This window comes from Perognathus longimembris, chromosome 28, assembly GCF_023159225.1.
Source record: "Perognathus longimembris pacificus isolate PPM17 chromosome 28, ASM2315922v1, whole genome shotgun sequence".
NCBI classification, from domain to species: Eukaryota; Metazoa; Chordata; class Mammalia; order Rodentia; family Heteromyidae; genus Perognathus; species Perognathus longimembris.
In genome coordinates this window covers 39280490-39308384 of record NC_063188.1, presented here as the reverse complement: position 1 = coordinate 39308384, position 27895 = coordinate 39280490, and the positions used below count along the sequence as shown (strand labels likewise).

Below are 27895 nucleotides of genomic sequence, written 5' to 3'. Positions count from 1 at the left end.
AATCCACAACACCAAACATGGTATCTGATATTTAATCGCTCTGCAATAAATATTTGCTGAATCAAATGGAATTGAAATTAGAACTGCATTCCCTTTGGTTTCGTTTGCTTATTTCTGGAGTGTGCAGCATGTATTGTCACTGATATTTTCAGTTCATAGTGAAAAATCATTTCAGTGTGTCCCAGGCTTGATCTCTGTCCAACCCAACCCCCAGAACAATAGTTTTCATTATAACCTTCTGTCTTTGCCATTCTGGATGGAATTCTGTGCACAGAAGTTATATACATATATGGGTATATCTATGTAACAAATCATAGCACAGGAGCCCCCTGGGCTCCCTCAGGCTCTGGTATGACATGTTTGAGCCATATAAATTCGGCTTCTTCTCTGACATCTGTTAGCCAATTCACTTGCAACTCCACCTCAGCAGTGGTCTCTCAGTGCTCTCAAAGCAGAGAAAGAGTACTGTGTGCTGAGAGACCATGGCAAAGAATCCTCCAGAGAACTGTGAGGATTGTCACATTTTAAATGTAAGTTGATTCATATTTTTTCCCTTTTGAGTAGAAGCATGGTTTCATAGATTTATCGTATTGCAGTATGAACATTGGAAAGTACAATGAAAGGAGACTTTGAATTATGACTGGCTATTTTGAGGATTATGGTATATTGTTTCATTTTCTCTGTTCTTTGCATAGGCAGAAGCTTTTAAATCTAAGAAGATATGTAAATCACTTAAGATTTGTGGACTGATATTTGGAATCCTGGCCCTAACTCTAATAGTTCTATTTTGGGGGAGTAAACACTTCTGGCCGGAGGCACCCAAGAAAGTAAGTAAAGTAAATGTCAATCACTCTTAATGCTTCTGTTTGTTTGATTGAATTTAACTAGTGTTTGACCTGTAAATTTATCTGAAAATGAAAAATCATTATCTTTTTGTTTTATGCTAGTATAAAAACTGAATCAAGGTTTTGCTATATTTCATTTGCATAACTATTTTGGCAAGGGTAAAATTGTCCTCTGCATTTTGGTTAGTAATGATAGGCTGTAGATTTACCCATTCTTTCATAATACTTGGCTTTAAGGACTTAAATCTCATCTCCTTCTAGAAGTAAATTTTCCACTGTATAAAAAATACTTTGCATCTTTCTTTCAATTATCTGGGCAGAAACTTATGGGAAAGTAATTAGACTACTACATAAGGAAAAACCACCAGAAATGGCAGCAAGGCATTTTCAAGAATTATGTTTCTGACAATGCAACTGCTGTAAGGACAAGCAATAACTCCTTTTTAAAATGAGTAGTTCTCATCACTGTATTCATGTTATTTATGATTTTTAAAACTCGAGGTGAATTTTCAGCTACTCACTAGTCAAAAACATCACTGTCCCACTGAGCAATGCCACAAGGTAGAAAATGAGAAAGACCAAGTCATTAATGACAGATAGCTCAGAAAGCTTTTAATATTGGGGTCATTTTGTGAAGCCTGGGTGGCTACTGTAGTTTGCAATAGTATGATTTAGTGTTATTGTTATTCTCAAATTCACCTGCAGTGGATAAGGTGTTTCTCAAATAAAACCACAGTTCTTTCCTGCTAGCAATTTTCATTTGAAAGAAAATTAACAACTACACAAATCATACTGTGTGAAGATGGCATTGCCTTGCTTTTCTGTCTGTGTGTAGGTTGTGGTTGTTGCTGCTACTGCTGCTGCCATTAATTTGTTGTCATAAGATGTTCCTTTTTATTTGGTAACAGATGTAGGAAAGAAAAGACAAATTCAAGAGAGAAGATGAGACAAGAAAGAAAAGGGCTTGACATGGACTTTTAGGAGCCAAAGGAGTAATAGAAACAGAGAGAGAAGAATATAAGAATTTATAGGGACAGGCAGAGGGAAAGAACAAGAAAATAAATGGGTCAAGTATCCAAAAGAAAACAAAACAGGCATAGCTACACTGGGGTTCTGCACTTGAAGGCATACTCCCATTTAGTCTCAAAGGATACTTTATCAAGTGTAGGTAGGAGGGAGAGCATAACAACCTACCTCATTTGTTTGTGTTTTTATTTATACTGTGTTCCAGAAAGGATTTCAGGCATCATCCAATTCCTACAGTTAGCCTCTATCACCCCCATGCACTTGTTAACTACATACTCTTCAGACATCTTTCTAGAGAAGCAACGAAATAACAAACGAATGAATGCCAAAAACACATTCCTATGTAATTCTGGTGTCATTTAGCTAATTCCCAAGGTGACAATATTTGCCCCCAAACTGAATCTTGAATTCTCTTAAAAATTAGGTATGAGTTGGACCACAATCCTTTTGTTCACCATAAGTATAATGCATTTAACTGGATATTGTAGGTAGCTAGTCATTTGGATCACCCTTAGATGCATATCCAGTAAGCCTTTCTCACTTTGCTAAACAGAACAGTATGACAAATCTAATTCTAGAAGTGTTGAGGTGAATTTTTTCTAAACTTGTGGTGGTATTTGCCTTGGTGCAGCTATCAGTGACTAGGCCCATATTGCTAGCTAGTTTTATGGTCTCCTTTGCCTTCCAATTGCATTATTTATGTTTTTCATTTCACTTATTTTTAAAAATAAACTAAAAAGAGGGATTCTGGAATTCCTCAAGACAAACAAAACAGTGCATACAAACAAAATGTGGAGTGTGCTACTGAAAAAAGGTTTATCAAAAATTAAATCTGTTGTTTTTAAGATATGCATATTAGGATATAATTTTAAACAATAAACTTTTCAGAAATGGAAAAGAACAATTATGAAGCTATCAGATAAAGGACAGCTACAAGGGTGTCTCATAGGGCAAGTTTTTCCACCACAAATAAAGTTTATTTCCTCTCCATCCAAGGGCGTAATGTATTTATTATCTTTTTGAATGGACCTGGCTTGCACCACAAGAGCAGGTTGTCTCCTTTGTGAATTAGAAGATCATGTGTATATGTAGATGTTTTACTCTATCTATTACAATCCAAATATCACAAAAGGATTATTCATGTTTCCAGTGGCCTAGTCTACAAATAAGCTTTCCGCTGAGCAGACAGGAATCCTGGGAAAAGAAAAGTAGTCAGATCAGTCTTGAAAAAAAAACATTTGCAGGAGAAAAGCATACAGTCACTGTGTGCAAACTTAAGACTCTCCCTTCAAAAGTATAACCTAACAGAAAATAATTAGCAGAGTAAAATTCAGGCTGTTCTGGACTTTACTAGCATGTGGAACTTGTGAATAAGGACTAAGGGGGCTTTAGTAGTTAAACTATTGATGCTACAGCACACATTAATGGCAGTGATGTCTTTGTTTTCTTGGGGCTTCCTCTGAGCTCTTAATGCTTCCTACTCTAGCTCCCACTATGCCTCTTTTATTTTGCCTTTTTTCCCAGCATCTGCTTATAACAAAATGTTTATTTAACATTTTACATCTGGTACTAAATAGTAAGCTATGCTAGTGACTCTCCCTTCTCTCCTACCTTGCTATGTACAAAAGATCAAGATTCTTGATCCCGAAGGGAAAATAAGCCATGTAGAACTCCTTACATACCTTAAGCATGCTCTCGCATACATGGAAGAAGAAAGAAAGAAAGGGGGAGCAGAAGGAAGGAAGAAAAGAAGGAAAGGAGGGAGGGAAGGAGGGAGGGACAGAAAGGGGGAGAGAGAGAGGGAAAGGAGGGAAAGGGAGGGAGGGGAGGAATGAGGGAAGAAAAGAAAAAGGAAGGAAGGGAGGGAGGGAGGGGAGGGGAGGGGAGGGGAGGGGAGGGGAGGGGAGGGGAGGGGAGGGAAGGGAAGGGAAAGGAAGGGAAGGGAAGGGAAGGGAAGGGAAGGGAAGGGAAGGGAAGGGAAGGGAAGGGAAGGAGAAATATCTCTAAGTGAGCTGCTATACTTCCTTCCTAGGCCCCAGCACCCCTGAGGATCACACACAGGAGCCACTTGATCTGAGTGACAGTCAGGTCCACATGGCTCTATATTCATCGTTTTATTAGTCTCAGAGTCTGAGAGAACATCACATTGATTCTCCTCTGCCCTGGGATCCTTGAAGCAGATTCATTGGACAAACATCCCTGCTTAAAACGCCCTGTATTCCACATTTAACTTGAAACAATTAGAAGCCAAAACTAGCATGTGGAACTTGTGAATAAGGACTAAGGGGGCTTTAGTAGTTAAACTATTGATGCTACAGCACACATTAATGGCAGTGATGTCTTTGTTTTCTTGGGGCTTCCTCTGAGCTCTTAATGCTTCCTACTCTAGCTCCCATTATGCCTCTTTTATTTTGCCTTTTTCCCAGCATCTGCTTATAACAAAATGTTTATTTAACATTTTACATCTGGTACTAAATAGTAAGCTATGCTAGTGACTCTCCCTTCTCTCCTACCTTGCTATGTACAAAAGATCAAGATTCTTGATCGCGAAGGGAAAATAAGCCATGTAGAACTCCTTACATACCTTAAGCATGCTCTCGCATACATGGAAGAAGAAAGAAAGAAAAGGGGAGCAGAAGGAAGGAAGAAAAGAAGGAAAGGAGGGAGGGAGGGAGGGAGGGAGGGACAGAAAGGGGGAGAGAGAGTGAGAAAGAGAGGGAAAGGAGGGAAAGGGAGGGAGGGGAGGAATGAGGGAAGAAAAGAAAAAGGAAGGAAGGAAGAAAGGGAGGGAGGGGAGGGGAGGGGAGGGAAGGGGAGGGGAGGGGCAGGGAGGGAAGGGGAGGGGAGGGGAGGGGAGGGAAGGGAAGGGAAGGGAAGGGAAGAAGGGAAGGGAAGGGAAGGGAAGGGAAGGGAAGGGAAGGGAAGGGAAGGGAAGGGAAGGGAAGGGAAGGGAAGGGAAGGGAAGGGAAGGGAAGGGAAGGGAAGGGAAGGGAAGGGAAGGGAAGGGAAGGGAAGGGAAGGAGAAATATCTCTAAGTGAGCTGCTATACTTCCTTCCTAGGCCCCAGCACCCCTGAGAATCACACACAGGAGCCACTTGATCTGAGTGACAGTCAGGTCCACATGGCTCTGTATTCATCTTTTTATTAGTCTCAGAGTCTGAGAGAACATCACATTGATTCTCCTCTGCCCTGGGATCCTTGAAGCAGATTCATTGGACAAACATCCCTGCTTAAAACGCCCTGTATTCCACATTTAACTTGAAACAATTAGAAGCCAAAACTAGCATGTGGAACTTGTGAATAAGGACTAAGGGGGCTTTAGTAGTTAAACTATTGATGCTACAGCACACATTAATGGCAGTGATGTCTTTGTTTTCTTGGGGCTTCCTCTGAGCTCTTAATGCTTCCTACTCTAGCTCCCACTATGCCTCTTTTATTTTGCCTTTTTTCCCAGCATCTGCTTATAACAAAATGTTTATTTAACATTTTACATCTGGTACTAAATAGTAAGCTATGCTAGTGACTCTCCCTTCTCTCCTACCTTGCTATGTACAAAAGATCAAGATTCTTGATCCCGAAGGGAAAATAAGCCATGTAGAACTCCTTACATACCTTAAGCATGCTCTCGCATACATGGAAGAAGAAAGAAAGAAAGGGGGAGCAGAAGGAAGGAAGAAAAGAAGGAAAGGAGGGAGGGAGGGAGGGAGGGACAGAAAGGGGGAGAGAGAGTGAGAAAGAGAGGGAAAGGAGGGAAAGGGAGGGAGGGGAGGAATGAGGGAAGAAAAGAAAAAGGAAGGAAGGAAGGAAGGAAGGAAGGAAGAGAGGGAGGGAGGGGAGGGGAGGGGAGGGAAGGGGAGGGGAGGGGAGGGGCAGGGAGGGAAGGGGAGGGGAGGGGAGGGGAGGGGAGGGAAGGGAAGGGAAGGGAAGGGAAGGGAAGGGAAGGGAAGGGAAGGGAAGAAGGGAAGGGAAGGGAAGGGAAGGGAAGGGAAGGGAAGGGAAGGGAAGGGAAGGGAAGGGAAGGGAAGGGAAGGGAAGGGAAGGGAAGGGAAGGGAAGGGAAGGGAAGGAGAAATATCTCTAAGTGAGCTGCTATACTTCCTTCCTAGGCCCCAGCACCCCTGAGAATCACACACAGGAGCCACTTGATCTGAGTGACAGTCAGGTCCACATGGCTCTGTATTCATCTTTTTATTAGTCTCAGAGTCCGAGAGAACATCACATTGATTCTCCTCTGCCCTGGGATCCTTGAAGCAGATTCATTGGACAAACATCCCTGCTTAAAACGCCCTGTATTCCACATTTAACTTGAAACAATTAGAAGCCAAAACTAGCATGTGGAACTTGTGAATAAGGACTAAGGGGGCTTTAGTAGTTAAACTATTGATGCTACAGCACACATTAATGGCAGTGATGTCTTTGTTTTCTTGGGGCTTCCTCTGAGCTCTTAATGCTTCCTACTCTAGCTCCCACTATGCCTCTTTTATTTTGCCTTTTTTCCCAGCATCTGCTTATAACAAAATGTTTATTTAACATTTTACATCTGGTACTAAATAGTAAGCTATGCTAGTGACTCTCCCTTCTCTCCTACCTTGCTATGTACAAAAGATCAAGATTCTTGATCCCGAAGGGAAAATAAGCCATGTAGAACTCCTTACATACCTTAAGCATGCTCTCGCATACATGGAAGAAGAAAGAAAGAAAGGGGGAGCAGAAGGAAGGAAGAAAAGAAGGAAAGGAGGGAGGGAGGGAGGGAGGGAGGGACAGAAAGGGGGAGAGAGAGTGAGAAAGAGAGGGAAAGGAGGGAAAGGGAGGGAGGGGAGGAACGAGGGAAGAAAAGAAAAAGGAAGGAAGGAAGGAAGGAAGGAAGAGAGGGAGGGAGGGGAGGGGAGGGGAGGGAAGGGGAGGGGAGGGGAGGGGCAGGGAGGGAAGGGGAGGGGAGGGGAGGGGAGGGGAGGGAAGGGAAGGGAAGGGAAGGGAAGGGAAGGGAAGGGAAGGGAAGGGAAGAAGGGAAGGGAAGGGAAGGGAAGGGAAGGGAAGGGAAGGGAAGGGAAGGGAAGGGAAGGGAAGGGAAGGGAAGGGAAGGGAAGGAGAAATATCTCTAAGTGAGCTGCTATACTTCCTTCCTAGGCCCCAGCACCCCTGAGAATCACACACAGGAGCCACTTGATCTGAGTGACAGTCAGGTCCACATGGCTCTGTATTCATCTTTTTATTAGTCTCAGAGTCCGAGAGAACATCACATTGATTCTCCTCTGCCCTGGGATCCTTGAAGCAGATTCATTGGACAAACATCCCTGCTTAAAACGCCCTGTATTCCACATTTAACTTGAAACAATTAGAAGCCAAAACTAGCATGTGGAACTTGTGAATAAGGACTAAGGGGGCTTTAGTAGTTAAACTATTGATGCTACAGTACACATTAATGGCAGTGATGTCTTTGTTTTCTTGGGGCTTCCTCTGAGCTCTTAATGCTTCCTACTCTAGCTCCCACTATGCCTCTTTTATTTTGCCTTTTTTCCCAGCATCTGCTTATAACAAAATATTTATTTAACATTTTACATCTGGTACTAAATAGTAAGCTATGCTAGTGACTTTCCCTTCTCTCCTACCTTGCTATGTACAAAAGATCAAGATTCTTGATCCCAAAGGGAAAATAAGCCATGTAGAACTCCTTACATACCTTAAGCATGCTCACTCATACATGGAAGAAGAAAGAAAGAAAGGGGGAGCAGAAGGAAGGAAGAAAAGAAGGAAAGGAGGGAGGGAAGGAGGGAGGGACAGAAAGGGGGAGAGAGAGTGAGAAAGAGAGGGAAAGGAGGGAAAGGGAGGGAGGGGAGGAATGAGGGAAGAAAAGAAAAAGGAAGAAAGGAAGGAAGGAAGGAAGGAAGGAAGGAAGGAAGGAAGGAAGGAAGGAAGGAAGGAAGGAAGGAAGGAAGGAAGAGAGGGAGGGAGGGAGGGGAGGGAGGGGAGGGGAGGGGAGGGGAGGGGAGGGGAGGGGAGGGGAGGGAAGGGAAGGGAAGGGAAGGGAAGGGAAGGGAAGGGAAGGGAAGGGAAGGGAAGGGAAGGGAAGGGAAGGGAAGGGAAGGGAAGGGAAGGGAAGGGAAGGAGAAATATCTCTAAGTGAGCTGCTATACTTCCTTCCTAGGCCCCAGCACCCCTGAGAATCACACACAGGAGCCACTTGATCTGAGTGACAGTCAGGTCCACATGGCTCTGTATTCATCTTTTTATTAGTCTCAGAGTCTGAGAGAACATCACATTGATTCTCCTCTGCCCTGGGATCCTTGAAGCAGATTCATTGGACAAACATCCCTGCTTAAAACGCCCTGTATTCCACATTTAACTTGAAACAATTAGAAGCCAACTGTTCAGTTAGTCAATGCAACATGGAAAAAAACAAATCTGTAAAATTCCATCCTTTAAACCAAAAGTTGATAGGTATAGCACATATTTTGTGTCTCACTCCTCCAGTCTTTTAAAGAATGAATTGGAAACATAAGAAATTAAATAAGTGAAATAGTGTCCTTCTTGCTACATATCAGATCTGCCTGGTTACCTTAGGGCTATTTGTAAGCTGCCATGCCCATAAAGCAATCAACAGATTCCTTAATGTATTCCTTCAAATTCTACATACTACCAGTATGGGAATGAGAAGTGGTGGGGACACACAGGCATTTGGCCTTCACTACCCAACCTCAATTGCAGATGTCTACTAAACCAGTGTCATTCAAAATTCAAACCCAGTATGATTCTAAGTGGAAATTCCTATGCTCAAAAGAGGTACTTTTTTAAAAAGTCTGAGTCCAGCTTTTTTTCTGCCTATGTTACCATTCCTAGCATTAGCCCAATATCAACTTTCTGCACATATGTCTAAGCACACAAGGGAGACTACTTTCCTCCTTAGCTTTCCTGGGCTTTCATACACAAGTCTGCTGGGTGATATAACCTCAAAGAAAAAGTTGGAGATGTAGCTGGAATCTCTTAAGTAGGAGAACTTGAGCCACACCAGATGGTGCCACATAGGCATTTTAGAAAAGAAGACATAGCTACATTTGTTTTCCCCTTGAAGCATTGCAAGATCCAAGTCTAACCTTGCACAACAATTCTCACTAGATCAGTTCTTCCTCTGGTCTACTCAGGGGCAGTTCCTAACAATTACCTAAAACCAGGCTATAACTATGGTGAGCATATCCTTACTTCTTCAGTCTACTCAGATAGTATTTGCTGAGCATCTTATGTGCCATGAACAATAGAGTTTGAGTCTTCAAAGAAAGCTACTGTGAGGGGGTAAGAGTAGATATGGAGCCGTAGGAGAGGTAGCTTAGGTGATTAACAGATGGTTTTAATCCAGTGATCATCCTGATAGCTGTTATCTCAAATCTGAGCTCAACTAATTTTTCCATCTAGCCAACGTTGCATCTAGAAAGGGATGAGGGATAAAGGTAGGGGCTGTGTCCTCTGAGGCATGTAATGACTTGCCAAAAATTGCATAGCTTTTAAGTGACAGAGCTAAGGTTAGGACAAGTATTGGTATGAGGATTCTTTCCATTATTTTTCAGCTGCATTTAAGAATCAAGGTCACATTGTATAGAAATACCCCACAATGTAACCCCTTTGTTCAATTAATATACTTTTTTAAAAGAATGGGGAAAAAATCAAGGGTGGGGACTGTGGGTAAGGGAAAACTTCCCAGCTTGCTCAAGTCTGTAGATGAAATAAATGATTTTTTCTTGTTTAAAGAAGAGGAATGTCTGGGTGAACATGCCAATTTTTTTAGGACTGAGATCTGGTGATTGAAGATGCAGAAGCCCAACTTTGCATAAGAATCAACCTATCTTCCCTGTGTTGGTAAAGAAATACCCAGAGGTCCTGTAATTCCTACAAGTTAGGTTGATAATAATATAGTATAGTGGTTTCCCTTCCCTTCCTTCCAATCTACAGCTGTTAGTCAGCTATTCTGAGAATATATTTCACCTTTGGAGAGCATACTTCTTAAATAGGCAGAAAAGGATAAATGTGTAGAGAGAAGCAGCTAGATTAATCACAGGCTTCACAAAACAAAACTAAGTCAAATCCTGTCAGGACAGGCTAAAGCTAGTCACTCCCCAAACATATCCATCACACTGAGGTGAGTCAGCTTCGCTCTTTATAAAAACCTTGCGTTTCTGATCTCAGAGACTGTCACAGAGGCAAGCAAACAACAAACTGTGAAAAGGGAATGCCTAGGGCTCATTGACTTGACTGAGTAAAGGCTCTAACTGGACTGAAAAAAATTTCTGTGCAAGGAAGAGAAATGTGTTTCTGTCTTCTCAGTATTTTGTCAGTGTGGGTTTCTGTAACACTGCCTGTGTCTAACCACACATCTGTCTCATTTCACATCTGATTCATATTCCACTCTGTTAGGTCCTTTGTCCCATTCCAACATTCTGACCCTTAAAGTTAGAGGCAGCTTTATGTGTGAATATAGTAAGAGCCCATTTGGGTTGTGGTGATAAGATGTCATTGTCCCAAATTCTTCTCCTAGTACCATGTTGCATTCCTCTGAGTGAATTATTGTACTCAAATTAGTTTGCCAGTCCTGGAGCTTGATCTGGAGCTTGGGTACTCTCCCTGATTTCCTTTTCACTCAAGGCTAGTGGTCTACCACTCAAGCCACAGCTCCACTTCTGGCTTTTTCTGGGATTAATTGGAGATAAGTCTCATGGACTTTTCTGCCCTGGCTGACTTCCAACCACAATCCTCAGGTCTCAGCTTGGTAAATAGCTAGAATTACAGGTGCAAGCCACCAGCACCCAGCTGTACTCAATTTGTTAAACAGACAGATATCAGTTGCTAATATCTAAATGTGAAATAATTTGTCAGATTGATTTCTTCTTGCAAGGTCCCTGAAGCACTAAGATTCCTGGATGTGTTGACAGGAGACAAAAGGACATCTGGAGAAAGGGACAGAATGGAAAAGGGTTATGAGGGTATAGAGTGAACAGGGCATGAAAACACACCAGGGAAATATCCAACTTTAACTTTTCCTACTTTCCTATTTGATAGGGGGTTACTCCTAGTCATAGGTTGTTGTCCTTGATATTGACTTCTTAGAATAAAGCTGAGTTGGAGAGCCAAGTCTGAGATATGCCTGCCACCCACTCACATCTCTCTCAGACCAACCATCCTGTCTCTGCTTTCGTTTGTTCCTGGAGAGGACAGAGTCATTGATTCCTTCATCTCCAAAAGGAATCCCAACCTCTGAGCCAGGGAGCTTAGTCGAGAATAAAGTGGTGCTGAAGCCAATGGCATGAGCTCAGTCTTCATATGGAAGCTTGCATAGCCATTACCCAAGCAATGTGCCTACAGGGACCTGAGTCAGACACTATGTCTGGATTTGCTAAACCCCATCCCAGCATAGTCCAAAGTGAGCCAGTAGCATCATCTTCCTAAACAAAAGACAGTCTATTTCAAAAGGACATCTTTGATAGTGGAATTCCATCTGGGTGAATGTAGAGCTCTCACTCTTGCCTCCTAGCCAGGATTCACACACAAATGAAGTCACTGCCAACTCACTCTGTTTAGCAAGCTATCGTTAAATAAAACCAACAAGCTGCTTAATGGATACAATCAGAATGATTCCACTCTCCTTCATCCAAGAAAACAAGCTGCAGGAATGCTGAAAATAATCAAGATCTGCTGAGCTTGGCAGTTTCCAATAATTTTCATCTAGCAATGTGTCCAAGGAAAGTGCATTGCCAACAGTGCAGGAAAACTCATTCCACAGAATTGCACTCACAATTTAAATGTCACCAGTATGCTTCCATAGTCTTCTACCAATGATTGAAAATACAGCCTGCATTTTCTCTTTCACCCAGGTAGGCAGCAATCCAACATCCCCTAGTCTGTAATCTAATTTTTCCATGCAATCAGTAGTGAGACAGATGAAACAAACACCTCAGCCCAGCCCCCAATGCCTAGTGGTGTCAACATTTGTCATAGGAAACTACCCCCTAGTGGGAGACCTGGCAAGACTGGATCTAAAGTGGATATCTCAGTCCTCTGCTTAGGTCAGACAACTGAGTGTTCAATTTGTTTCCATAGGTAGATGTTTGTCTTCAGGTGGCTGAAGATCTCAGACTATGGATATATATGTATATTTTAAGCTGAGGCAAATAATAGCCCTAAAGGAATTTGCTTCTTGTCACAAAGCACGCCAGACTTGCAGAGTTAACTCTGTAGTCGCTAGAGGGTTTTCAATACTGGTTTTCTCATGATCTCTTTAAAGACCTTGCCAGTGTTCAAAGTCTTTCTTTTTTAATGTTATTTTTATTTTCTTTTATTAGTTATACATGAAGATTTCTTCTTCTTTTCTTAACAAATTTAATTTTATTGTCAAGGTGATGTACAGAGGGGTTACAGTTACATATTTAAGGTAGTGAGAACATTTCTTATGAAACTTGTTACCCCCTCCTGAATTTTTCTCTCTTTAGAAAATAAGTATGTGTCATTGTGGGAATACTCATTCAACAAACAATTAACTGCCACCCATGCCTAGGGCTACAAAAAGGTAAATGACTGTCTCTGTTTTTCTACTCAGCAGCTATTCTAAGCTTCTCACATTTGAAGCAACCCTTGTTTCTATAAACCCTTACAACTGGTTTTTCTACTTGAGTTGGAGAAATTTTGACCAGGTTAAACAAACATGCTGTTGCAGACATCAGCAGACACACAAGAAAAAGAAATACACATAACCCAGTGTGATCTCTACAATACTACCACCACAGGAGCCTGTATCATTAGAAAGCAGCACTGACTCAGTAGACAACTTACTTTCTTATAAGGACAAATATCAAGAAATTTGATAGACAAAGGCCTCCTAACACGAGAGAAGAAAGATTTCCAATGGCACCATTAGATTTGGCCAGGTGTATCATATGTAGCAAAATTCTTTAGGGTTGTTATTTGCTTCTAGTTTAAATATGTCTCAAGTTATTTAGGTTATGTACTTACTCCTAAGAGGAAATACTTCATGGAACTGGTCCTATTCATCTCAGAACTGTCTATGGGGATAATATTAGTACCTAATATTGGCCAAGCAGAACATCTTTAGATTGAAGAAAAAAGGCCAGTACTACTGAGGCAATATTAAAGCTCTAGATAAATGTGAAGACAGATAATGTCTAACCTTTCTAAATGTGTTTGAATTTCTGTCCTAGTGAATTTCATGGACAGAAAGAGGAAGGGGTTCATCACAGAACACTTAGAAAAGGGAAGCTGTAGCTTATCGAAGCAGCTTAACACATAGGGAAAATACTTTACAAGCTGGTTTGCAGAATATCATTTGCTCTTTAGTCATGGCTGCCAAGAAAACTGTTGGAATTCTTAGTAATTACCTCAGCAGCTTGGCTTCAATACAAAATACTGGCTCTGAAGGGATCCCCATATCAGTCCCAGTGCCAAAAAGCACCTTCCTTTAATCTCAAATTTCAGAAAATTCTCAATGGCAAGCTGCTGAGATGGTACCCCACTACAAAGGCTCTGGAAAGAGAAGATGTCCCAGATATTACCCAATTAAAGCACTTTATGAAAGGATTGACTAAAGTGGAGTTTGTTTTCCTTTGCCCTCCCAGACCTATGACATGGAGCACACTTTCTACAGCAATGGAGAGAAAAAGAAAATTTACATGGAAATTGATCCCATGACCAGAACTGAAATATTCAGAAGTGGAAATGGCACTGATGAAACATTGGAAGTACATGATTTTAAAAATGTAAGTTGGGGTCTGGGAATATGGTCTAGTGGTAGAGTGCTTGCCTCGTGTACAAGAAGCCCTGGGTTTCATTCCTCAGCACCACATGTAGAGAAAAAGCCAGAGTTGCCCTGTGGCTCAAGTGGCAGAATGCTAGCCTTGAGCAAAAAGAAGCCAGGGACAGTGCTCAGGCCCTGAGTTCAAGCCCCAGGATTGGGGCTTAAAAGGTATAAAAATGTAACTTGGGTGGTTTCCCCCTAATGCTTTCTACTTAAAATATTTGAGCAATTGGGTCAAGTTAAAATCTTTAAGCTGGGTACTGATGGTTGATGCCTATAGTCCCATTGACTCAGGAGGATGAGATCTGAGGATCACAATGTGAAGCCATCCTGGGTCGAAAAGTTCATGAGAGGGGCTGGGAATATGGCCTAGTGGCAAGAGTGCTTGCCTCCTGCACATGAAGCTCTCGGTTCGATTCCCCAGCACCACATATATGGAAAACGGCAAGAAGGGGCGCTGTGGCTCAGGTGGCAGAGTGCTAGCCTTGAGCGGGAAGAAGCCAGGGATGGTGCTCAGGCCCTGAGTCCAAGGCCCAGGACTGGCCAAAAAAAAAAAAAGAAAAGTTCATGAGATTCTTATCTCCACCAAAAAAAAGAGCCAAAAGTGGAGATGTGGCTTAAGTGACAAAGTGCTAGCCTTGAGCAAAAAAGCTCAAGGTCAACCCTCTGGTCCTGAATTCAAGCACCGAACCAGAAAAAAAGAAAAAAGAAAAAAAAAGCCTTTAACCTCTACTTCATTTATAAGATAAAGTTTTTCTTTTGAGTTCCAAGTTTGCTATTCTGGTGCCATGACAGATCACGGAACTCATTAATTGTGAGTATTTCAGGATATTTTATTATTGTTTTGTCTGTTTTATAGGGATACACTGGCATCTACTTTGTAGGCCTTCAAAAATGTTTTATCAAGACTCAGATTAAAGTGATTCCTGAATTTTCTGAACCAGAAGAGGAAATAGATGAGGTATGTTAGAATAACAATACTACTAGAAAAAGCATCCTGTACTGGGGGCTATGTGTCAAACAGTGTACTAAATGTTCTATTCACTTTTTTTTCAAATTTTTATTATCATACTGATGTACAGAGAGGTTACAGTTTCATACATTAGTCATTGGATACATTTCTTATACTGTTTGTTCACTTTTGACTCTCCAATATCTCTATAAATAGACATCATTATTATCCTCATTTTAGATATGTAAACTGAGACTCAGAACTAAGACAAGCCTTACCCAAGGTCACACGGCTAGATAGTAAGTAGTACAGTACACTGGGATCTTGACCTCAGGCCTTTCAAAGAACTAAAGTTCCTTTTTTAAGGTGCAACACTGTATGTTTTGCCTGGATACCCACCCCATTATGCAGCTCCTAGCCCAAAGATTTCCAGTAAGAAATGGAACAAAGTCAGAAAAACAAAAGCAATCTTGCTCAAGAGAAAAATCACAAAAAAGTAAGTCTCCAAACCTCCTAGGGTTCTTGTCACTTTTCATTCACTTGTTTTAAAGATTTCGGTTTTACTACATTATGATTTTATACTAGGCTGCTAATGGAATAATTCACACTATTCATTAGGAAAAGCAAAGGAAAGGATACCTTCTGTGCAACATGAATTGTCTGGAAACAGTGCTAGAGTGGGGTGAAGTCACCTCAGACACTAATTCAATCATTATATGGCCCCTAAAAGCCATAGGAGATGGACCATCATTGCCTAAACTACAGCCATCATGATAGACCTTGTGTCTCTTGGTTTTCCAGGTATTCTGTTGTAAATACAGCTGTCAGTGAGAGGAAAGGGGGAAGCTTCAGCTAAGGCCATATGTGAAAGCATATCCAGACTGTGACAAGATAAAAACAAACATGTGTCTGGTTTGGCTTGGTTTTGCGTTTAATTGGCAAATCTAAAATGGGATTGTGGCAGCAGTAACCTCTCTATGTTCCTTTAAAAACTGCTTTTTCTTCTTTTTCTTCTGTTCCTCTTAACTTTTCTCCCACTTCTCACCTACACATTGATGTTTTCTTTTTCTCTTCCTTTTGTTTTTTGGGAGTTGGTGGTAGGGAGCCCTTTTTCCTTTTCCATACCCAATTCTCAGCTATAATTGCTTCCCATATTAATCTTTCATGCTGGTGATCTCCTTATGGCCAGAGAAATTGCATTCTGTTCCTAGAATTTCCGTGGAAAAGAAGAAAATATCCTGAGGGACGAGGTAACAAACAGTACAAGAAATGTATCCAATGCCTAATGTATGAAACTGTAACCTCTCTGTAATTCAGTTTGATAATAAAAATATATATATATATATAAAAAGAAGAAAATATCCATAAGGATGATGCTTTGCTTCTGAAGTTCATCATAATGAGAGATTGTGTAATTTAGTTGGTTTCATTTGTTTTAAATAAGATCAAATTAGATGCTCCTGGGGAACACATCAACTTCCAGGAACTAGGAATGACTATAAGGGGGTGACAATAAGATGAAAGGACCATCAGGTATATTAAAAAGTCAAAATATGCAATATTGTACGTTGAGTTTTACACAAAATAATGTGAACATTTGACTACAGCCAGCTATTAATGACAACCCAAAGTGATATAAGAGGACTTATTTTCCTGGATGAGATGCAGGCAATGGCACATAATATCTCATTTTGGTCCTAATTTATTCTTCTGTTATTTTTTTCTGAATCTTTAAAATAACACATATATTCATCATGTGCTAGAATTACTGTACCTTCAAGAAAATAGTATTTCATGCTACAGACTTTTTATGAGACAAATTTATGGTCCTGATTAATAAAAACCTTCTTATTCTGTATTCCCTTCACCACTGTATCTATGGTATGTGCATGTTAAACAGGCAGAGCAGGTATATAAATAGCCCTGCTTTTGCTAACAAAGCTAGTCAGCGTATCAATATCATTTTATACAATCCCTTTCAATGTATTCCAAGGTCATTACAGACTCAAGGACAAAAGATCCTAAACTTGAAAGTTGCGGGAGGAGAGATTACACCAAGGCATGTTTCAGAGAATTAATAAAAATATTGGAATTATAAAGCTAAAAAGAAACAAAAGACAAAAACAAAAGCTTTATTAAGAGTGAGAGAGAAATGTTGAAACCTTAATAACAAGTGAGGAAGAGCTAGATATACAAGACAAATACTTCCAGTACTAAAAACAGAAGAGGAACTATCCTTCTTAGCAATATTAACAAGCCTCCATAAAGTTAAAAAACACACTCTGTGAGATAAAACCAGAATGAAAAGAATAGTGGTAAGTCCAGTGAAACCATAAGTTAGATACCGAAACATAAAAGACTAATTTATTGTAAAACTAAAATATTGGGTTTAATTGCTACTTAAAGACTCTCACTAGTTTGGAATATAAGATATTTTTTAGTTTTAGATTAAATCCCGGCTGTAAAGCCTGAAACAATGCTCACAATATCCATTGAAAAGAGAGAAAACAAATGTAAATCTCTCAGGATTTCCTAAGCTCAAATTAAAATATTTGTGTCCCAGAAGGTGCACAGAAAATGATGGAAATCCATTAAGTAAAATGATTAGAGGGAATGATATCATTCAGTAGCACCCTTACTGTTACAACCAGAAGGGAAGAATCAGTATTTATATTCTCCAAAGTGTGCAAGACTCAGAGATAGTCTGGCAGCAGTGAGGAGGATTTCAATTATTATTCAAACTCAAAAATGCATTGCTTTCCAATATCCCATAATGCCTTTATCATTTCATTAATAATCTCTCTAGCATCCCAACTCTCATCTCCTTTCTTCTTTCAGAATGAAGAAGTTACCACAACTTTCTTTGAACAGTCAGTGATTTGGGTCCCAGCAGAAAAGCCTATTGAAAACAGAGACTTCCTTAAAAATTCCAAAATTCTGGAGATTTGTGATAATGTCACCATGTATTGGATCAATCCCACTCTAATAACAGGTATTGCATTCTATCTCATTTTCCTTCGTCTATCCCAAGATGGTACCAGGTTTGGCATGGTAGCTCTCATGACTGTTATCTTGGCACTCAGGGGGCCCAGACAGGAAGACCAGCCTAGGATATGTAGCAAAGTCCAGGCCAGCCTGAGCCACACAGGAAGACCCTGTGCAGGGGAGTTAGTGGCAGGCTAATGTTTCCTTTCCAGCTATGAAAAACCACATTTCAATGAAAACAAATGATCAGCTTATGCCTTCTTGGATGAGACTGCATACTGACTGCCAGTGAGGAGGGAATTTTTCACAGCCAAGTTATAAATAGGATAAATGAATGCTGACAGGCTTTTAAAATGTTTCAGTAAAGGTAATAGCACTCTAATGTAACTAGTGATAGCAAAAAGAAAATCTTTCTTTGCACATCTGTATTTAGCCTATTGCCCACTGTAGGTCCAAGCTCAACAACAGAAGAAACAAGAGCTAAAATAACACTCTGGTAGCTCAAAAAAGATTCTCTAGGTCAAATGATGTCATTCTTCCCAAAAGACAAGACAATTGCTAGAGTACAAATTTCTTTGTGCCTGTTTTATGTATAACTATAAAATTAAATGAGGGTTCGAAATTTCAACTAGAAAAATCCAGCTTTCAACTTGTCATCAGCCCAAGATCTGCATCCTATCCTGTACAACTAACAAAAACATTGGTCTCTCCCATTCTGGACAGAATAGATTACTATATTACTCAAGAAAGAACATTCCGACCAATGTATGCCTATATTCGTATTCTTTGGAGATTGAAAAAAGTAACTAAATGCAAGGTGATCTCCTGGACTAAGGGCTGCAAACAAGAAGAGCATTAGTAGACAGACTAGTGAAATCAGAATAAAGTCTATAGTTTAGTTATATTTTACCAATGCTACATTCTCAGGTTTAATCATTTTACCATGGTTGTATAAGATCAATAGGAGAAACTGGTTGGAGTACATATGGGAACTTGGTACTATCTTTGCAACTTTTCCATAAATCTAAGATTTTGAAATAGAAAGTTAAAAAAATTAAACATGAAAGAGAAGGGAAGCAGTAGAAGAACAACAGATGCCAAATCAAATCAAGCAACCAAGAAATACTTTGAGCACTTGTGCATACAAAATCATTGTGGGAAATTAATAGTCCTTATCTCTTCTTCTCAGTCTTTAATTTAGTATACTTATTGGGCAATGTAATAAATGTTTGATGTCAAACAAGCAAAAGGTCTGTGTAGTTAGGAATGGTGAGGTTTCTTTTGAAAAATACCCCTTCGAATATCAACTGAGGGGAAAAGTGACTCATTTGTGCCTAAATCATCAGTTGGAACACAGTAAAAATCTCTGCCCACAGGTCTCATTGTCCCACTTTCTTCAGAAATGTTTACAAAACAGGCACATCACACATTTGTATTTATTATCATAGTTTCTGAATTACAAGACTTTGAAGAAGATGGTGAAGATCTTCAGTTTCCTACCAATGAAAAAAAAGCGATTGAACAAAATGAGCAGTGGGTGGTCCCTCAAGTAAAAGTGGAGAACACTCGTCACACTAGACAAGCAAGTGAGGAAGAGCTTCCAATAAATGACTATGTGAGTATGTTCAAGTTACTCTTTGTAGAGGAGAAACAATGAACGCTTGCCAAACTTACTACCTTTCAGATGACAATCATTGGGGGAAAAAATGATCATAGTTTTAACAAACAAATGCTTAAGGAACTTGGAATCTTGAGGACACTCACTCAAAATTAATCTGATTTGTTATCAAATTTCCATGATCTGGCAAAGGCATTTCATTTCTCACCAGCCTCTCCACTCATATGAGAGTGTCGTCCTACCTGGCTCGGTGGCCTTTCTAGAGAACTTTCCCCTCCAACATTGTCTTCTTGTTCTTTCAGACTGAAAATGGAATAGAATTTGACCCCATGCTGGATGAGAGAGGATATTGTTGCATTTACTGCCGTCGAGGCAATCGGTACTGCCGTCGTGTCTGTGAACCATTGCTAGGTTACTACCCATATCCATACTGCTACCAAGGAGGACGGGTCATCTGTCGTGTCATCATGCCTTGCAATTGGTGGGTGGCCCGCATGCTGGGAAGGGTATAATAGGAAGTTTGAGTTCACACACCTAATCTTCTGTTAGCTAACATATAATAAATGCATGCTATTCAATGAATTTCTGCCTAGGAGGCATTTGGCTCCTGGTAGCTCATACTCCAGAACTGCTTGTAGGTAACTCCTCTCTTCATGTTCTAATAAACTTTTACATCATCACCAATGGCCTGATTGCTGCTTGCTCACCATGCTGGGTAAGTGAGAATATTCTTCACAACCGAAATGGAACAGACTTATCTAACATGAATGATAACAATGCAAGTTTGTACCTCATTATTAGGTTAGAGAGAAGGAAAGTGGAAAGCATAATTAGTTCTCAATTCCCATATTTTACTCTTCTGTATCAAGAAAGTGGAAATGAGGTAAGTGTATAGTGATAAATGTCCCCGTGAGTGATGCATAAGACTATGTCCTTTGGGGCTGGGAATATGGCCTAGTGGTAGAGTGCTTGCCTCGCATACATGAAGCCCTGAATTCAATTCTTCAGCACCACATATATAGAAAAATACAGAAGTGGTGCTGTAGCTCATGTGGTAGAGTGATAGCCTTGAGCAAAAAGAAGCCAGGGACAGTGCTCAGGCCCTGAGTTCAAGACCCAGGACTGGAAAAAAAGGATATATCGTTTTGTGCATAGCACCAATGTTTAATAATCTGAAAGATACACTGTGGAGTTGCTTAAGTATTTATTAAGCTGCTGGACAGGCAGTGAGTCACAGCAGGCCAACACTAAAATATTCCGAGTGCTCAGACTCAGCAAAGGAGAAAGCTAACAGCAAAAAAAAAAAAAAAAAAAAAGTCCCAGGCTCTCCTCCTATGAACAAGAATTCAACTTTGGAAAATTCAAAAGTTTATAACCTTTACGTCTGACTTCTCTTTAGATCAGTATCTGGTTATATAACTTTCTGAGGCAGTTATCTGAAAAAAAAAAAACAGAAATCCATAAATATCATTCACAGAAACAGGCATGATAAGAAAGTACTGGGGTGAAAAATCAAGTGGGTTTTTTTCCTTCCAAAGGGAGGATAAGGTCTAGTTCCCAGGCACCTCACACTTCACTTGGGAATAGAAAAGAGGACTGAATAGAAAAGAAAAACTCCACAAATCTGCTGCACCTTTATTTCATTTGAAGGTAACATCTTTCATTCCTCAGCGTCAAATGTATTATCATGAAAATATCTGTCTGCATCTTTCCATCAGAAAATTATTTTCAGATTAAATCTTCATCAAGATGCCTGTAGTTAAGGTGTCATTTACCTTCATTTATTACTGAAGAAAACACAAAAATGGTTTTACCCAAGACTGAGTTAAAATTAGCTGACCATTAGTCAGTAACATATACATGGAATGAGAGTACACTGAAACATACATAATGCATATAATTGCAAATATTTCCCTTTTATTGATTTACAGGACATCTGATCATTCTTTTTCTTTTTTTTCTTATTAATTGTCAAAGTGATGTACAGAGAGGTTACAGTTTCATACGTTAGGCCTTGGGTACATTTCTTGTACTGTTTGTTACCTCCTCCCTCATTTCCCCCTCCCCCCTCCTTATAGCTGAAATCGAAAAAAGGTAAAAGATAGGATCAATTTGAGATTTTAGGGACTTTGTGATATTCTCTCTCATTGCTTTTTAAATAAATTATTCATTTATTATTTAACATTGTTTTGTAGAACAGCCAATAATATTAAATTTTTGAGAAACTCACATTTATGCTATAAATATACAGAGAGAGAGGAGAGAGGAGGCAAATGAAATAGAATGCATTTCTAAGGGAAGGAATGATGTTAAGCACACATCTAAGAATATATATACAACTAAATACAGTTGAATATTCTATAAGCGTGGACATGCACACATACACTGAAAAGTATAGGCTGTTCCATAACACATTTTTGGTCTCAGAGTTCTTGCTCACACTTTGTTCTTTTTGTGGTTGTGTTTGGAATCGAACTCAAGCCCTTGAACATGTGAGACACACAAAACACATCTTGTTCAAATAAGATACCACAACTCCAAATAATTTCACACTGATAAATAAGATGCCTTTAGTGAGGGAGAGTATGAATTTAAGAGAAAATGTAAGAATGTGCTTAAAGAAGCATTTAAACCACCCTATCTATAGAAGAAAACAAACACCACCACAAAGAAACCCAAACATACTAGTCTCTCAGTCTCTCACCTTACTTTATGTGCAGGCCTTATCAGAAAAGGAGAAAGTATTATATTTTCCCTGTTACCAATTTTGCCTCTCATATGAGTCCTGTGTAGACTCACTACACAATGCCTTTTACTTTCTTTCAAATCAACCCCATTAAAGCGCCTACTACTCTTCCCAAAGCCAGCCTCACTGTCACAAGGTACCACACTGAAATAATTCAGACCCACTAAGCCAGAGAAGTGGCAGGAATTGAAATATATCTCTGTCTTCTAGTCCAGTCTCTTGAGATGTTCATTTTCCCATTCTAAACCATCCCTCCATTATGCTGATAGTTCAGGCCAAAGTACACTATGTAACTCATCTGTTGCAATCTCTTCCTTGCTATACTTCTCAGTTGTAGTGAAGCTTTTTTTTGTTTATAGATTTTATTAATACCATTTTCTTTCCTGCAAGTCTATAATGGCTTTTTACTTCACTGAAGACCAGTTCTAACTTGCATTCAAAACGTCCTTCATTAACCCACTCTTAACCAGTCTGCTGCCCTATCTACCTCCTGGCTTTTCTCAATCACCTTTGCTTCATGCTTCATCCAATCATACCATCATCCTCCTTTACTCTTTGCCTAGATGTGAAATATCAATCTTTTCTAATTCATATTATATCTATGTTAATAATTTTCAGTATTCCTACATATGATTTTGTTGGGCTTGAACTCAGGTCCTGGGCGCTGTCCCTAAGATCTTTTCTCAAAGCTAGTGCTCTACCACTTTGAGCTATGGCTCTGCTTCTGGGTTTCTGGTGATTAATTAAAGATAAGAGTCTCATAGACTTTCCTACCTGGGCTGGCTTTGAACCATGTTCCTCTGATCTCAACCTCCCGAGTATATAGGATTACAGGCATGAGCCACCAGTACCAGGCACCTACATAGGATTTCAATATAAGTTCTGAAAAAGAAAAGAGGTCTTGTATGAACCCTTTGCTATTGTTCTCAGTCTAGAACCTAGCACACAACAGAAAACCTGCAGGTGGTCTCTACAAGATTTTGTGATTAAAGGCAATGAGAAAGAAGAAGAGTAGAAGAGAAAATGAAGAGCATACAGAAAAGCACAGCTACAAAGCACTTCAGACTTATTACAAAAAAATTGATCTGAACTTCTTTTTAAATTGAAGATGAAAGTTCTTATCTCACATAAATCCATTTGTATATTTTCCATCTTTTGGCAGTTTCTATAAGACCAAAAAATTCCTCTAATCACAGAATAATAAAAAATATTAGTGATTGTCCACAGCTCAATGATCAATTTTCATTCCACAAAGGCATGCTTTTTGCACTTTCATCTTAAGTCTCAATGATTCTATATATAAGAGAAAATAACAAAAGTGTATCTGCTATGAAATCACAATAAATATCATCTTCCTTCAGATTCTTCTGAGGTTTCAATCGCAATTAAGAAAAGTGAGAGGGGCTGGGGATATGGCCTAGTGGCAAGAGTGCTTGCCTCGTATACATGAGGTCCTGAGTTCGGTTCCCCAGCACCACATATACAGAAAATGGCCAGAAGTGGCGCTGTGGCTCAAGTGGCAGAGTGCTAGCCTTGAGCAAGAAGAAGCCAGGGACAGTGCTCAGGCCCTGAGTCTAAGCCCCAGGACTGGCCAAAAAAAAAAAAGAAAAGTGAGGTGAGGGGCTGGGGATATAGCCTAGTGGCAAGAGTGCCTGTCTCGGATACACGAGGCCCTAGGTTCGATTCCCCAGCACCACATATACAGAAAACGGCCAGAAGCGGCGCTGTGGCTCAAGTGGCAGAGTGCTAGCCTTGAGCGGGAAGAAGCCAGGGACAGTGCTTAGGCCCTGAGTCCAAGGCCCAGGACTGGCCAAATAAAAACAGTGAGGTGAGACAATGGTATCCATTGCTCCTACTCAGCTTAAGGACATTGTACATTAGTGTACTCAGCACCTTCCTGCACACTTAAAATGGCTCTTTGGCAGGACTAGGGGCAAAGGAAATCTATTTTGAGTCTTTATATATGGCTCACTGTGTGACTGAGTCCAAAACTGTCACTTTGGCTCCCAAAGTCTAACGCTGAAAGCTTACTGAGATAAATATGGACCTTCTCATTCAGGCTGTCAGGAAATGCGTGGAACTATTTTATTTATACCCTTAAATGATTTCATTTTGGCTTTCCTTTTTTGAAGAAGTTTCATTCTAGGGCTTAATTTTGCTGACAGCATGCTGTTTCCTAACAAGAAAGAAAAGTGGCTCCACGTTAAAAACTAGGTACAAACGTATACATAAAAATTATTGTTCCTGGGCTGGGGATATGGCCTAGTGGCAAGAGTGCTTGTCTTGTATACATGAGGCCCTGGGTTCAATTCCCCAGCACCACATATATAGAAAATGGCCAGAAGTGGCGCTGTGGCTCAAGTGGCAGAGTGCTAGCCTTGAGCAAAAAGAAGCCAGGGACAGTGCTCAGGCCCTGAGTCCAAGCCCCAGGACTGGCCAAAAAAAAAAATTATTGTTCCTGGCATTCCAAAAAGTCCGGCTCCAAGGTGTCCAAGGATGTCTTTACCAAATTTACATGAAGGCTACTTGCTCCATGACTTTGTTGACACTTACTTTAGATCAATATTCAGTTCTTGTATTTATACTCCAATTACTAGATACATAGCTATTTGTTTCCATTTGTCTATTTTTTCTTCCATTCATTTTTTTGTGGGTCATGGGGCTTGAGTTCTGGGCCTGGACGCTGTCCCTGAGTTCTTCAGCTCAAGGTTAGGCCTCTACCACTTTGAGCCAAAGCACCACTTCCGGTTTTCTGGTGGTCAATTGGAGATAAAAGTCTCACAGACTTTCCTGCTGGGCTGGCTTTGAACCTCAATTCTCAGAGCTCAGTCTCCTGATTAGCTAAGATTACAGGCATGAGCCATGAGTGCCCAGCTTTTTCTTCAAGTCTTTTACTTCATACTCAGACCTGTAGTCTTTCCTAAAAGGGTTTAGAAGATAGGTAGATTAAATTAAGAGGAACAGACCAAGCCACACTAAATATCTCAAAGAAAACAAACAAATAAACAAAACACAACAACAAAAAGAACCCAGGAATTCTATAATGCTGAAGTGATCTCTTTTTCGACAGTGATATTAATATATAGTTCACATTTACCCTTTTCTGCTTGCCATCCTGAATTTTCCACTGACTATGGTGTTTCTGCTGGTCTTACAGTGATGTTAGCTAGTAAAATACAATTTAGGCTTACATCCATATCAATCATCAGTGAGTAAAGAGCAAGATATCTGCCAAGGGCAAGAGATTTCAGGTGCAGGCTTTAGCTATGGTTGAATTGCTGAAACAAATAGGGAAATGCAGTAGTGTGACTATCTAGAAATAGAGCACAGGTATTTGATCTTGTTTATTTTGCAAAAGAGGCACAAGGCATGCTGACTAACAAATTCACTGTGACCACTGAAATCTATTCTTTGAGGTAGGGGTTAACACTTACACAGCACTGTTATTTAAGCCATGTGTGAACCATTGTGATATACTCCTATATCCCCAATAATAGCTTTTGATGCCTTGGTTACACTAAATCACATCATGCTGAAATCAAAATGGTTTGTGGTTAACCTTTTACAGATCCTATTCCTTTAAATGACCTCTCTATTTGAGAGTTCCTTCCTACATATGATCAACACTATAGGAAGAACTTAGCATTTGACATAATATCTTTATCTCTATGCAACTAAGAAAGTATGAAAGAACTTTTTCAGAAAGATTCAGGAAAAAAATCTTCATATGCTCTCAGATTCCAAAGCCTTCCTTTTAAAAACTGATTTTTTTTTCAGAATTAGCTTACTAATTATACTGAGAGATCTGCAGGCCTAATTTCCTAGAGCTATATGTTCTATTGTATGCTTAGGTTCCAATTCATCTGCATATAACAGGAAATCTGAAAAAAAGTAATATATAAATAGACAGTTCAGCTTGTCCAATCAGCTCACCCATGCACCTGTCTTCTTGTTATACTATTTTTAGTATGAAGTTTCATGCTCAAGGACACTTCATAACCTAAGGTAACTCTAGATCTAGCCATTATGTCCACATTCCAGATTGGCACCAGAAAGAAGATGGACAGGATAAAAAATGACCTTATCTTTTATGGAGACTTTCACTTACATATCATAAGCCTGAATATGACCAAATATAGCTTTAAAGTACATTGGTCTTGTTCAGGGCACATTATTCATTACTACTTCCAATGGAATCAAGACCCTGTTAGTGAGAAGGTGAGAAGTAATTATAAAGGGAGTAACTAGCAATCGTACCTATATATATCCTATTAAAAAGTCATCCCTTTGGTACTAACTTGCTTTCTTTCAAAATTTCTGTTAAATGCAATTAAATTATTAGGAAAGTGTTAAAACATTAACAAATTAATATCTGTTTTCAATGATCCAAACCTATCAGAAAGAAACTTTTCTCCAAAGAATGAAAACAAAAGAGAGGTAAAACACTTAGGGAACAACAAATGCAGGATGTACTAAGGGACAGCATCTAGAGGACTGTAAAGTCATGGCACTACCCAGGGAAAGACTGGGGGCAATAAGAGAACCAAAAATAATTTACCTTTCATACAATGATGTCATTCATTGAGGTTTAATGTGACAGAGTTAATTGGCTAGAGCAAGTTCATATTCTACATTGTGGCGAATCAAAATGTGTGTAGAAGATTAGGGTAAATTTCACCACACATCATACACTGCAGACAGGAGAAGCTAAGGTCATAAATAAACAAGTTGTATTTTACTTTCATGCAGGAAAATTTCTCTTTTCTTTCAAGTAGCCAATAATCAGCACTTAATTTTCTAAATCTTCATCTTTTATACCATCAATGTATTCTATCACTTATCCCAGTGAATATGACTTTGGCGAGATAAAAAGCAGTAACCCATTGATATATTAATCCCAAGAGCATACACCTTTATATTTAGAGAAACTAAACTGATTATTTAGGTCACCAGAGAAAAATATAAAAGAAAAAAATATTAGTTTAATCTTCAGCCCACTCAATGAATATTGACAAACATTTTCCAGTATGTTGGCCTAGTATTACATTTAGGCATCTTAAGAATTAAGCTTCTTTCAAGTACTGAGAAGACTGCTTCCAGAAACTCATCTTAGTTTCAGTTCAATTTTTTTGACTCTAAAATTTTTTTAAAAAAAATTTATTCATGAACCAGTCATTCTTTCTGAATTTAAGAAAGGTTGTACAGAAAACATTGAGACAGGTTTTCATCTGAAGATACTATTCTTGTGGTCCTTGGTGTTTGGGCTTTGGACAGTTGGGACAAAGGAAGGAAAAGCAAAATCATGTTTCAACTTTCTCCTTATGTTAAAGTCTTAGATTATAATTATATAGTCTTTAGGACTTGAGAAAAGATCAACACACACACACACACACACACACACACACACACACACACACCTCTAGTCAATTTAATTTAATTTTTCACCAAGCATTTGAGTATTTCTCTGTAGGTGTCTAATTATACATTCCAACTGTTTCCAAACATACAGTATTTCAGCATCTCATAATTTTTTTTACCACATTTCTCTACTTTTCATACCCTGTTATAAAGAATTCAATTGAAGCTTGCCTTATACATGAACAAAGGGCTCTATTTCATTTCATGGAGCGGCATGTCTACAAGACCATATTTTTCACATGTAAAAGTTTTAAATCAATTTCATTCTATGTCATCTTTGGGTAACAGAAAGCAATCCCACCCAGAGGGCCACATTTCTGCTTCACAGAGATGAAGCTCTTGTCCTTCAGTATCCATCCAGAAAGACAGTATTTCCAAACTAAAAGAGAGAAAAAGACCAGACTTTTTTGTTATACACAGCTTAAGATCAATAGACTGACTGTGCTCCCTACTGGTAAAATTCAGAGCTACAGCCAGCATCAAAAATGTACTTGGCAAAACTCTCGTGGAAGTA

At 39.6% G+C, this 27895-nt stretch overlaps 1 protein-coding gene across 1 annotated transcript; it reads left to right on the top strand.

Moving 5' to 3' along the window:
• Positions 1-284: 284 nt before the first annotated feature.
• Positions 285-19897, top strand: Tnmd (tenomodulin). The gene is made up of 7 exons (XM_048336278.1): positions 285-530; positions 696-827; positions 13484-13624; positions 14522-14623; positions 17453-17606; positions 19048-19214; positions 19520-19897. Exons 1-7 carry the CDS (start codon positions 483-485, stop codon positions 19727-19729), a joined length of 954 nt encoding a protein of 317 aa, XP_048192235.1. The 5' UTR covers positions 285-482; the 3' UTR covers positions 19730-19897.
• The last annotated feature ends 7998 nt before the right edge of the window (positions 19898-27895 follow it).

Coding starts and splice junctions, on each gene's coding strand:
- Tnmd (XM_048336278.1), top strand. CDS start 483: ATGGCAAAGAATCCTCCAGAGAACTGTGAGGATTGTCACATTTTAAAT. Junction 14,624..17,452: donor CAGAAGAGGAAATAGATGAG/GTATGTTAGAAT, acceptor TTCTTCTTTCAG/AATGAAGAAGTTACCACAAC. Junction 19,215..19,519: donor AGCTTCCAATAAATGACTAT/GTGAGTATGTTC, acceptor TTGTTCTTTCAG/ACTGAAAATGGAATAGAATT.